Here is a 12,647-nt window from a genome sequence, read left to right as displayed (position 1 = left end):
GAATAAATAAGGAAAACACGTTATTTAAATATATGTGTATCCAAAATTTTGCCCAGGTGGTTATGGATCTGCCCCAGGGTACAGATGAGAACACCATTTCCTTTGGAACTGTAAGGAAGAATTAGGTTAAGGTGTCAATGAACTTAGATCGCTTCTAATACGTATACTATGGAATCATCATGAAAAGAGAAAGCCAAAATAAATTTTCCAGATATTTAAGGTATATATCAATTCTTCATACTTTGAATCTTTTAATTATCTTTGCTTTTTAATGAGAATAATAAAGATATTCCATGTTCTTTCCCTAAACTGAACAGAATCAAATAGATTTAAACTACGACATGGAGCTAAATGTTTAGGTACTAACCTCAGCACACCCCTCAAAACTCTTGGAAAGATCCCTGTTATCAACTTAATTTTACTCATAAAGGCAGAATAAAGACACATACCTTTATGGTTTCCTAAGCAATGGAATATGACTGACTTTCCATAAAATTCTTTAATTTCTCAAAAAATTACAGCTGCTTCTCCTGCTGATTTGGTCCTCCTCCAGATAATGGTATTAACTGTTGCTTCTGGTCAGCTTGCACCCACTCAGATCCGAGTGGGAAGTGGGTCAAAGACTCCTAAGTGCCAGGCACCTCCCTGGTGGCACAGTGGTTAAGAATCTGCCTGTCAATGCAGGGGACCCGGGTTTGATCCCTGGTCCAGGAAGATCCCACATGCCATGAAGCAACTAAGCCCACGCCTAAAGCCCATGTTCCGCAGCAAGAGAAGCCCCCACAATGAGAAGCCCACCACCGCAACAAAGAGTAGCCCCCTCTCCTCAACTAGAGAAAGCCTGCACGCAGCAATGGAAGACCCGACGCAGCCAAAAATAAAAATAAATAAATATATCTATATCTATATAAAAGACCCCTAAGTGCCTATTTCAGCCTTCATTCTCTCCTTTACTTAGTGACAGAAGCCTGATTTTCAGCTGGGCATTCTGCAACCCAGAATAAGACACACTTTCCAGCTTCCCTTTTCTAAGATTTGGCCTATGATACACCCGCTGAAGTGATTTACGGGAAGGCTGCTTAAAGGGAGCTGACTGACCGGGAGGAGTCTCTTTTGTCCTTCTGCCTTTTGTCCACATTTTGCATGTGATGGCTGGGGCTTCAGCAGCCATCAAGGATCATATGATGACCTTAAGGAATGATGGCATGAAAGGCAGAGGCTGGGTTCCCTAGTGATGTCATGAAACCACCCTACCAGTGCTGGACTGCTGTCTCTGGCCTTTTCTATTTAAGAGAAAAATGAACTTTTATTACATCATTCCCACTTTTTTTTGTTGTTTTTAAACTATATGCAGCTCAACAAAAACCTCAGCAAAACATGAGGGCTCACCAGTCTTCCCACTCACGTGACAGACTGAGAAGTACCCCAAGCAGCTACCACCAATCAGCAAGTGATGTTTATCATCCTGGTGATATATTCAGAAGTGGACTTCCCTAAGCTTAATATTCTTCATAATTACCATGACATTTCGGCATTCACAACATGAAGATCATGATCTCTTCCAAGCTGATTTTCTGATTTGACTTTCAAAATTCCAGAACAAGCAGCATTTTAAAATTCTGTCCTCAGTATTAAAGGAAAAAAAGTCGCATTTCTTTCCCCATTTATTGAAGTTTCTATGCAGCAGCCACTATACTGACACTGGAGTTATGAAGTAAGATAGTTGCTACTTGGATTAATTCAGCCCAGTTCATTCAAATGGCTTATGAAATCTCTTCCATAGTCTAAATAAAACCTTACTTTCTAACTTGAATCAATGAGGTATTATGGCAGGGATGGGGCTGCGAAATGGTAAAATTAGATCATCTTTGCTTTCCAAAATGCTGATTGGGGGTGGGGAAGGAGGGGATAATGCTAGGGGCAGGCAGGGTAGTAAAACCAGTGGGCGAAAATGTTCACCATTAACCTGTGCTTTAAGATACCTTTGAGTGTGATGTATTTCCAAACATCATTGGTTTTATTGTATAGGAGTCTGTTGCTGTAGCATATGCAAAAATATCAACCTGCTCTTGTTCTGTTTAAGCCTGTAAATCTGTGGACACTTGATTCATTGCTGACTTAAAGCCCTCACTCAATCATGAGGCTCTCTACTACTTGGAGATGCATAGCTATGCATTTAGCATGCTAAAGGCTCTGAGAAGTCCTGCAGTAAAGAATGCTATTTACCTTTGATCCCCCAGGGTCTAGGGTCAAATTACTGTGGCCCAAAGCTGACTACAAGGAAAATGAAGGAAAGAGAGAGGAGGCAGATAGCCTCCAACTTGGTGCCCAAGAGTTCTCTGCCAGAGTTGGCTAGAGTGACTTTTCCTAAAGTGCCAGCTTGCTTGTTAATGTACTGTCCCTGATGGTCCATAAGGAGAGGACACCTCATCAAGCCAGTTTGTCTTTGTGGTGATATCTCTGATGTTGAAAAAGACCTGACCTCTGCCTGAAGGCTTCTCCACATTCATTACACTCGTACGGTTTCTCCTCGTTGTGGATTCTCACGTGCTGAGTAAGGTGTGAGTTTAGTCGGAAGGCTTTCTGGCATACAGTACACTTGAAAGGTTTTTCTCCAGTGTGAATCCTGTGGTGTCGAATAAGGTCTGAGGTCAAACTGAAGGCTTTCCCACACTCGTTACACTGATGGCTTTTGGAGTGGCTGTGGATTCTCTGATGGTGGGTGAGGAGCAGGGCCTGACTAAAGGTTTTCCCACACTCCTTGCACTCACAGGGCTCCTCCTGACTGTGAATTCTCTGGTGTCGATTAAGGTGAGAGCTGCGCCGAAAGTTCTTTCCACAGTGGATACACAGGTAAGGTTTCTCTCCAGTATGGATTCTGAGATGTTCCAAAAGGCCTGCATTCTGGCTAAAGACTTTTCCACACTCCTTGCACTGATAAGGCTTCTCGCCAAGATGGATTTTCTGATGTCTGACAAGGTGTGAACTTCTCTGAAAGGTTTTCCCACACTCATGACACTGATGACCTTTCTCTTTAGAGTGGATTTTCTGATGTCCAGTATGACTAGAACTCTGACACACTTCGGATTCACAGAGCTTTTCTCCCGTGTGTGAACCTTCATGCTTAATCAGGTCTGAGTGCTGGATGAACCCCTTCCCACATTCTGAGCATTTATAGTCAGTCTTCTCCTTGGCCTTGGCCTGCTGCCTATCCAAGTTAGAGTCCTCATAATGAGCCTCTTTGGGTTCAGATATTTTCCCAGATGATTCCACTCCTCCACAGGAGTCTGTCTCTACAACCAGCTTCCCGTTCTCAATCCTTGTCTCCTCACCTGAAACAGTAAATATATACCACCAGTTACTTGTTTTTTGGTGCTTAGGGAAAGGAATCTACAATTAGGAGGAAAAAAAATTGAATCAAGCCATGTGTGCAAAGTGGGAATGTTGTGGGTGCTGGTGTTTGCATAGAACATACATGGAATGATACATAAGAAACTGTTTAACAGTGGCTGCCTTTGGGGGATTATGGTGAGAGGCAACTTATTTTAAATGGTTTGAGGTTTATCATGTGATACGCACATCTATACATACATACACACACACAGAAGTTAGCAAGCAAGAAAACTGTCATAAAGGGCATGGCTGTATGTTCTTGATAATGGCCTCATGTGGAAAATTAGAAAGCTAGGTCAACTGAGTACCCTGGGGCCAATAAGAAAGGGCTAGCACCAGAAATGAAGAAATAAACTGGAAATGAAGACATGCAGACATGGTGCCAATTTTATCATGATTAACTGTGTAATCTTAGGTAATTCTTCTGGGCTCAGTGTCCTCACCAATAAATCAAAAACACTGGGCCACAAGGCCCTGAGGGTAAAAAGAAGTCCACAAAAATGTCTTAGCCTTTCCTGATCTCCTTGGACAGCAGTAACTGCTTTCCTGTGTGGTTCAATGGAGTTATTATATCTCAGTGCTATAATAATTTGCTTATATGTCTGGAACATAAGACATATAAGCAAATTATAACAATGTGTGCTGAATAAAACCTTAGCTCAGACACACACGGAAGAGGGTGAGAGGGAACAGTAGACAGGATAAGTCTTTTAAGTCCAGGAGCCTGAAAGGGGATGCAAAGTCAGAATGAGAGAGTAAAAGGGGAGATGGATGGAGAAAATAGAAGAGGGAGCATCTAAGCAGCCCTCATAACAAGCAAATGAGGGTTAGCCCGTGTAAGCAAGATGAAGGCAGCAGATCATTTAAAGAGTAAGAGTAGATGAGAAAGTGAAGGGTGTGGGAAGGAGACATCAAGGAAAGTAAAAGCACATGTGGGAGAGGGAAGATTAAAAGCATGTACTGTGTGTAAAGGCCTTTTGCAAGAGGATGAAGTAGCCTCCATGGGGGAGGGAGTGAGAGTTAAGGGATGAGAACAAGACAGGTTCTTTTCCAGTGATTTTATAATGACACACACAGCTAAAAGGGGAGGCAGGGGCCTCCAAAACTGAAAAATAAACCTGAACTCGAATATAAAATAACAGGGCTTCCCTAGTGGCGCAGTGGTTAAGAATCCGCCTGCCAACGCAGGGGACACAGGTTCGAGCCCTGGTCCGGGAAGATCCCACATGCCGCGGAGCAACTAAGCCTGTGCACCACAACTACTGAGCCTGCGCTCTAGAGCCCACGAGCCACAACTACTGAGCCTGCACGCCACAACTACTGAAGCCCGCGCACCTAGAGCCCGTGCTCCACAACAAGAGAAGCCACCGCAGTGAGAAGCCCACGCACCGCAACGAAGAGTAGCCCCCACTTGCCACAACTAGAGAAAGCCCGTGCGCAGCAACGAAGACCCAATGCAGCCAAAAGTAAATAAATAAGTAAATAAATAAAAGAAGAATATAAAATAACATTTTCAACAGATCTAGAGGGTAAGGAATAGTTTCAAGAATCTACTATTGCTAAATCTACTTTTCATACTTAAAATAAACACCCATCACTGATTACACGGCATAAATTCATTTCTGCAAGGCTGTTTAGAAAAGGTAGGCCTCTCTCTTTCAGCGACTTTACTCAGAAAGCTTCCAGAAGAAGAGGACTTTTGAAGCAGACTCAGAAATTGAGCAGGGGGAATAGGTATTAGGTAAAAGAAGCCTTTAGAATTGAAATCAGCCATTCATCAAATAGACATTTACTGAAGGTCTACTCTAGTCCAGGGACAGTAGCAGACTCAGGAAACAAAACAAAGCCCCTGCCCTTTTGGTCTGGTGGGAGAAAAAGAGAAGTAAACCAGCAACTCTAATATAATACGATCAGTTCCGTGGTAGGAGAAAACTTGGAGCTCTAGCAGCAGAGGTGGGGAAACTGATCCAGACTTGGAGAAATTAGGGAAGGACAAAGAAAGTGATATCTAAGCTAGGTCCTGAAGGATGAGTAGGAATTAGCCAGGGAGAGTGAGGAAAAGTATTCCAGACAGAAGAGGAGCAAGTGGGAAACGGAATGCAACTCAGCATGAGGGGAACACACAGTGTGAGCAGGTGGGACAAAGGGCGATTAATTGTCCCAATGTGTCTGGGACTGAGGTGTTTCCCAGCACATGCAACAGCTGGAGCTAAAAGTCTCAAGCAAATCGGAGCAAGCTGGTGATGTTAGTGGACATGGGGCTGCAAGGTCTGCAAATGCCGGAACATGCCGTGTGAGGCCTTTGTTAAAGGTTATTGGGAGTCACTGAAGGTGGTGGGTTGGTTTTTATTTTTTACTCTTTATTATGGAATTTTTCAAACATCAAAAAAAAAAGTTGAAAGAATAACATTACTTAGCTCACTGAAGGGCTTTAACGAGGAGAGCAACATTAATGAATGTGTTTAAATGACAGAGAATGAACAGGAGGTAATTTAACTTCAGTGGAAGCACTAAAATGACAGACAGTAAAACAAAAAGAGAAGCAGGGCTTGTATCAGACTGGAAAGAGGAGAAAATGAAAGGGATAGAAATTAGAAAGAGAAATTCAGAGTCAAAGAAAATATGGTAGAGCAAAAAAAAAATAATTCAGGCAACATTTGGAAGTAAAAGACAGTAGTCATTTACAATAATTTGAATGTGGTAAGAAGAAATGAGTAATGAATCATGTGGCTGGAATTCTTTGCCTTGGGTAAGAAACTAGCACTCCTTTTTTAATTCACCCCTACAGTAATCGGGAGAAGAGGAAGGTGAAGGTCTACACAGGAGAAGCATTCAGTTTTAACTGAACAAAAAAAAACCCTAAACTAGAAACATCCAAAAACAGAAACAAGAATTAGGGAAAAGGAAATGTCTGGGGTGATGGAAACTTTTATATCTTGATTGTGGTGATCATTAGACAACTACAATTATTTCATGTTTGTGAAAAGTCATTGGCCTGTACACTTACAAAGAGTGAATTTTACTGCGTGTAATTTATACCTCAGTAAACCTGACTCAAAACAAGAACAAGACGCAAAATGCTAAGGGTGCTGAGCAGGGCCTCGGGTCGGGGGGCACCACGAAGCCCACCACATCTCAGATGCAGGAAGATGCAGTCTACTTCTTACCTTTCTGTCTCTTGGGCTTGGGAATTGCACCCTCAGGCTGGACCTGCTGCTTCGGCACTGCTTTCAGAAGGGCCGTCTCCTCCACAAGCATTTTCTGTTTCTTTGCCTGGTTTGGGTCCTAGGGATGATTAGGTACACGTGGGTTTAGGAGGAAACTGCTGTTCAGAAAAGCACTTCAATGTTAGAAAAGAGAGCGAAGAGAAACGACAGAAGGGCAAAGAAAAGAGGCTGGAGAACCTGGAGCACATTCAGTTTCCTCCCAGCAGAGACAGGTAAGGCTGAGGTAAGACCTTCAGCAATGAACAGCCAGACTGAAAAGAAACTGAACCAAAGCTTAGCGATTCTCCCACTGGTGAGCTCATGGCCACCGCTCTGGCCAGAGGTCTCAATTCCTGCTTTCCTGCAAAAGAGCACATCTGACCCTTACCACCTGTTGTTCTGTTCCTCCCAGTTCTGGCTGCAAATGCTCCAGTACAACCACCACATCTTCCCCACTCTCTGGGTGATGCTCCCGCACCCGGGCCTGCAGCTCCTGGGGCAGGATGGTCAGGAACTGCTCCAGCACCAGCAGCTCCAGGATCTGCTCCTTGGTGTGGGCCTCGGGCTGCAGCCACTGTCGGCAAAGTTCCCGGAGCCGGCTCAGCGCTTCTCGAGGTCCTGTGGTCTCTTCATAGCGCAACTGCCTGAACTGTTTGCACAATGGCTCCTGCCCGAGGCCTGCGCCGTTTCCTTGCAGCTTGACCCCCTGTTCCCGAGTAGAGTGGTGACCCTCCTTCACTAAGTGAAGTCCCTCCTTCTTCAGATTCAGAGGAGCTGGGGAAGGAGTGGTTACCAATGCTGTCGCCATCCCCAGCTTCAGACTGCTCTCGCTGTTCTGGAGAACTTTCTTTTGACTGCCTCCTCAGGGATACCCCTGAAAATGTAATAACAAGAATCACAGAAACAGTAATAGTATAGTAGTAGTAATGATAATAACAACAATAGCAATACCCCTTTGTTGGGTTTATACATTTCCAATAATTACTATCCATTTTTTTTTTCTCTCTGAAACAACCATACAAAATGAGAAGACTCTGTTTTACAGAAGACTGCCAGCTAACATAGCAGGAATAACAGATTTGAAAAAATCACCATTTTGTAGCCCTTGAGGAAATAACTGTTTCAATCAAGGACCACAAATGGGTGAAATCATTGGGTGAAAGGAGTAGGGGAAAAGGACAATCTCATAGTCTCAGAAAATCACCACACTGATTGCTTATGAATTACAAGGGGAAGAATGGAGCTATCTGGCAGTCACAAACTTAATCAAATGAAACCTAGTAACACCAACAGCAAGACAACTGACCTTGTGCCTTATCACTTATGTAGCATTTTTACTAAAAGTGTTTAACATGAATCTAACAATGAGGAAACTTTCAGATAAATCCAGAATGTCCAGAATGCAGCTTCTCTACAATAGGCAGGTACTCTTCCAAACAATCAATTTCGTGAAAATAAAAAGAAGGTGTGGGGAAGGTATTTTTCTAGATTAAAGAGATACAGCAAAATGCAATGTGTGAAATTTGCTCTTGGTTAAAAAAAAAAGATACAAATATGTTTTGAAGAATTCAGAAATCTGAATATGAATAATATATATACGCAAACTATGGCCCAGCAGACCAAATAGAGCCCAAAGGCTGTTTTTGTACATAAATCTTTACTGGAATACAGCCAAACCCATTTGTTTAGATAGTGTTTACATCTGCTTTCACAATACACTGGCAGGACTGAGTACTTGAACAATGGCGCACTGACCCCTGTGTAGTCAAAAATCCGTGTACTACTTACTATTTCTGCCTCAAACACAAAGGAACTGGTAGATGACCAAGGGTAGGAAGCTGAAACAGCTTGGATAGGATCAGGATTCAAACTCTAGTTCTTTTGACTCCACATATTGTGATCTCTAATCAAACACAAACTTTTCCCCACACTTAAAGATCTGTAAAATGAAAACACAGGTATTGATACTATTGATATATTTATTGAAAAAATCCGCACATAAGTGGACCCATGCAGTTCAAACCCTTCTGTTCAAGGGTCAACTGTAGTTGCCATAGAGATCGTATCACCTGCAAAGCTCAAAACATTTACTATCTGGCCCTTTACAGAAAAAGTGTGTAGATCTTAAGAGTTTTCTCAGGTGGTCACGTAAGAGAATATCCTTATTCTCAGGAGATGGTACTAAAACTTATTTTCAAATGTTTTGGGGAGGGGGATTACGGGGGGCGGTAAGTGGAGAGAGAGAGAGAACACAAATGTAGCAGGAAGTTCACAGCTGCTGCTATATGAGGGGTATATCGTATTAATTGTACTACTCTTTCAAATTTTCGGTAGATTTGAAAATTCTCCAAATGTTGAGAGGAGAAAAAAGACACAAAATGAGTAAAACTGCTTGTAGGTTCATTAATTAAAGCCAGTATCAGAATTAACTAAAAGAATATACGGATATTCATAACTCATCTCATTTACAGATTGACTACAATGTGCCAGACTCTCTTAGTTGCTGAGATACAGAGATAAAAGAACTCCTTGGCCTTTACAGCTCTCTGCTCCGTAAGAAATCTCAAGTGAATTAGCAGGTCAGAAAAGGCTTTCTGAAGCCCCCTGCCCCCACCCCGGCCCTTTGCAGGTCTTCGGGACTAAGCATCTAAGCGGCGCACTCATGGCGAGATTCACGAGCAGGAGGCAGCAAGGATAGGTCCAGGAAAACGAAGAAATAGAGCAGCCTGTGCAGAATGGAGAGGAAGACCGCCCTTTGGGAGGGGGCGAAGGCCACCAGCCAGCAGGAAATAATAGACAGGGACAGGCTCGCCGACTTGCCCCTAATTCCCGATGGGCCATACCCAAGAGGCAGGTCAACGATGGGATGGGTGGAGATGGAGATGATATGGAAATGTTCATGGAGGAGATGAGAGAAATCAGGAGAAAACTTAGGGAGCTGCAGTTGAGGAACTGTCTGCGTATCCTTATGGGGGAGCTCTCTAATCACCATGACCATCATGATGAATTCTGCCTTATGCCTTGACTCCTGCCATTTTCCACGAGATTAATACTGTGATTCCCACTGTCATTCTCCTTTTCCTTGCATTTTCCTGATATGCCTTTACTGATCCATTTGCTGTGAACCTTATGTAATTTCCATGTGTCAGGTGGGTTCTGTGTTACCAGCTTCTCATTGGAGGTTGCCTTGGCACCCAATCTAAGTTTCTGTCAACAGTAGAGTTTCACCCATTTGCATGGAAAAATGTAAAGCTAATAAAGCAATTAAATAGCAAAAAAAAAAAAAAAAAAAAGGAAAGAAAGAAAAGGCTTTCTGGAGGTGAGTCCTTCTGACTCTTACAAGACAAGTGAAAGTTAGGCTAGAAAATCGGGAAAGGGTTTTTCAGACAGAGAAAAGTCTGAGCACAGAACTGTTGGAAAACCTCACATCTTCAGGGTAGTTGTTAGTTATGGCTGGGAAAAGGCTAAGTGGGGCTGGAACCCTGGGAAACACCGACATGTAAGGAAGAGAAGTAAGAAGGAACAACTGCAGAGGTAGGAAAACAAGGATAGTAGTATCTAGAAGGCCAAGGGGATCTGTTTCTGTAAGTGTGGAGTGATGGAAAGAGCCTGGGCCTCAGACAGGCCTAGGTTCTAGTCTAGCTCTGTCACTTACACTGTTTGTTTACTCATTTGTAAAATGAAGGTAATACCTAATTCACAGAGATGTTTTGAGGTAAATGAGATAATAATTGTAAAGAATAGTAACTAAATAGTGGTACAGCTCTTTTAGAATTTGTTTAGCAGGTTTTCTGGTCCGCACTGGAACATTCCCCCACCCCCAGAAAAAGAATAGCAACTGACTGATTTATAATTGGAATTATAAAGAGGCAGTGTTCAAGAGTGAAATGTTTTAGGAAGGTGCGTTCACCTACGAACTGACATATGCACTTAATTAAAAAACAAAGAGGTCATTGTGACCTCTGTGAAGGCAATTCTGGTCATGGGATAGGGAGGACAGTCACCTTGCCACAGGAGAATGAGAAAATGGCAAGAGTAAGCAAAAATTACTTTCAAAAAATAGGACATTGAAAGGAAGGAGAGAAATAGGACATAAGATAGGAGGGGGTAATGTAGAGGACAGGTATGTCTGTAAGTTCAATTACTATCTTTATGCTGATGACTTCCTTATTTTTCAGCCCAGATACCTCAAGAGTGCCAGATCTATATTTCCTTCTGGCTATCTGGTTTCTGGATACCTTACAAAAGTCTTTCAAACCCAACATGTCAAAAATGAACTCAGAGAATTCCACCATCGTCCTTTGAAACAGGCTATTGGTATGTGGAGAGTGAGCATTCTTGATTTTGACGGCTCTTGAGTGACTCTAGAAATCAGTGAATAGCGTCTGCCAATTGCTGGCACACACTTCTGAACCAATATGTGTGAGGCTCACTCAGTTAGTGGCTGCGGCCAGTTAGGTTCCAAATTCAGCTAGCTGTTATATATTCCTGGATGTGTATTAGAGTAGCACTCCCAGCTGATATTTTTCTCTGTCAAAAATGGACTTATAATTCAAAAAGCCAATCCTGCTGCAGTTGACCCCTGAACAACACAAGTTTGAACTGCGTAGGTCCACTTATACTGATACATGGATTTTTTTTTTTTTCCAATAAATAGGCTGAATCTGCAGTTGGCTGAATCTGCGATGCGGCCTTGTGAATACAAAGGACTGACTGTAAAGTTATACTCAGATTTTCGACTGCACTGGGGGTAGGAGCCCTTAACCCCGGCATTGTTCAAGGGGCAACGGAACTCTTAATGAAAGTGAAAAAAAAGCCTGCGAAAGTAATGATTCTTAGACAGAAAATAAAAATGGTTAATTTTACGTGACAACTTGACTGGGCCACCGAGTACCCAGATATTTGGCCAAACATTACTCTCGTGTTTCTGTGAGGGTGTTTTTGGATGAGATTAACATTTAAATCACTCGACTGAGTAAAGCAGATCGCTCTCATTAATATGAGTGGGCTTCATCCAATCAGTTGAAGGCCAGAATAGAAAAAAAAAAAGGCTGACTTTCCCCAAGTAAGAGAGAATTCTCCCTGCCTGACAGCCTTCAAACTGGGACCGGCTTTTTTCCTGCCTTCCTACAGTCTGTTCTCATCATGAGTTCCCAGCTGTAGATGCTTTAAAACATGTCAGATGTTTTTCCTTTGCTTAAAATTTTCCGACAACTCTTCACGCCAAGAAATGACCAAATTCCTTACACAATACAATGCCCACTTTTTCTACAGGCCTCCTCCCACCCCCCAATCTTTCTGATATCATCTTCTACACACTTCCCCCTTGTTCACTGCGCTCCAACCACTCTGGTCTCCCTGCTATTCCTCGAATATGTTAAGCAAGCTCCCGCTTTAGGGCCTTTGCAGTTGCTGTTCCCCCCTGCTTAGAAAATTCGTACCCCCAAAGGCCACACAGATCTTTTAACCTCCCTCAGGTTTCTGCTCAGATGTTACCTTCTAAGGCTTACCTTTAATAGGTATTTAAAATTGAGCTCAGTGGATGAAAAATATGCAGCAGAAGGTTGTGCCCCAATAACTAGATCCACAGCATCATTCCCCTCCTAGGGCCCAGGATTGGCAACTCTCGCCCGCCGCCGCCCCAAGTCCACACGGCCCCTCTGTCGGGTAAGGCTTCCCTGCACTTCCACCCTCAGGGAATCAGCTAATCCCCAGCCCACGGGCTGCATTTCCTCCCCAAGCTGGGGCACAGTCACCACTCACCGCTCCAACGACCGGCAGGAAGGGCCAAACACTCTCAAGCCCCGTCTTAGCTCTTTGCTGATCTCTCCAGCTCTCGCTCCGCGGCTCACTCTAGCGTCGCTCTAGGACTGCGGGAGGACCGCGGCTCGATGGCCTTCTGCTCCCGCCTCGCAGGAGGAGGCCAAGCTCCCAACGGTTGGCTGAACGTTCTCCAAGTCCCGCGGCTGAGAGGGGCGTCCCGGTGTGCGCTTACGGTTTTTTCATTTTTTAAGCCGAAATTTATTTTATTCATGTAAAAAACAGGCC

General features: G+C 43.4%; 2 protein-coding genes and 1 non-coding gene across 3 annotated transcripts; 2 read left to right on the top strand and 1 right to left on the bottom strand.

The window, feature by feature from the left end:
• Positions 1–2,428: 2,428 nt before the first annotated feature.
• Positions 2,429–12,522, bottom strand: ZSCAN26 (zinc finger and SCAN domain containing 26). The gene is made up of 4 exons (XM_061195832.1): positions 12,363–12,522; positions 6,988–7,473; positions 6,561–6,678; positions 2,429–3,332 (listed from the first exon to the last, which is right to left on the bottom strand). The coding sequence occupies exons 2-4, from the start codon at positions 7,405–7,407 to the stop codon at positions 2,431–2,433; spliced, it is 1,440 nt and encodes a 479-aa protein (XP_061051815.1). The 5' UTR covers positions 7,408–7,473; positions 12,363–12,522; the 3' UTR covers positions 2,429–2,430.
• On the top strand, positions 7,964–9,624 carry LOC133095663 (protein BEX3-like). Its single transcript, XM_061197412.1, has 2 exons — positions 7,964–8,023; positions 9,298–9,624. The coding sequence occupies exons 1-2, from the start codon at positions 7,964–7,966 to the stop codon at positions 9,622–9,624; spliced, it is 387 nt and encodes a 128-aa protein (XP_061053395.1).
• Positions 10,352–10,415, top strand: LOC133095806 (U7 small nuclear RNA). Its single transcript, XR_009701669.1, has one exon. It is a non-coding gene; the product is annotated as a U7 small nuclear RNA (small nuclear RNA).
• Positions 12,523–12,647: the final 125 nt, after the last annotated feature.

The sequence above is a fragment of the Eubalaena glacialis genome, chromosome 7, assembly GCF_028564815.1.
Source record: "Eubalaena glacialis isolate mEubGla1 chromosome 7, mEubGla1.1.hap2.+ XY, whole genome shotgun sequence".
Classification (NCBI taxonomy): domain Eukaryota; kingdom Metazoa; phylum Chordata; class Mammalia; order Artiodactyla; family Balaenidae; genus Eubalaena; species Eubalaena glacialis.
Note: the sequence above shows the minus strand (reverse complement) of the source record. Positions and strands in the feature narration are given on the sequence as shown.

What these genes read in the sequence shown, in the direction of transcription:
- LOC133095663 (XM_061197412.1), top strand. Translation starts at nt 7,964, where the DNA reads ATGAGGAAACTTTCAGATAAATCCAGAATGTCCAGAATGCAGCTTCTC. An exon ending in AGCTTCTCTACAATAGGCAG is followed by an intron (nt 8,024 to 9,297) that starts GTACTCTTCCAA and finishes CAGCAAGGATAG; the next exon opens with GTCCAGGAAAACGAAGAAAT.
- ZSCAN26 (XM_061195832.1), bottom strand. Translation starts at nt 7,407, where the DNA reads ATGGCGACAGCATTGGTAACCACTCCTTCCCCAGCTCCTCTGAATCTG. An exon ending in GAGGAACAGAACAACAGGTG is followed by an intron (nt 6,679 to 6,987) that starts GTAAGGGTCAGA and finishes AATCATCCCTAG; the next exon opens with GACCCAAACCAGGCAAAGAA. An exon ending in CAAGCCCAAGAGACAGAAAG is followed by an intron (nt 3,333 to 6,560) that starts GTAAGAAGTAGA and finishes TTACTGTTTCAG; the next exon opens with GTGAGGAGACAAGGATTGAG.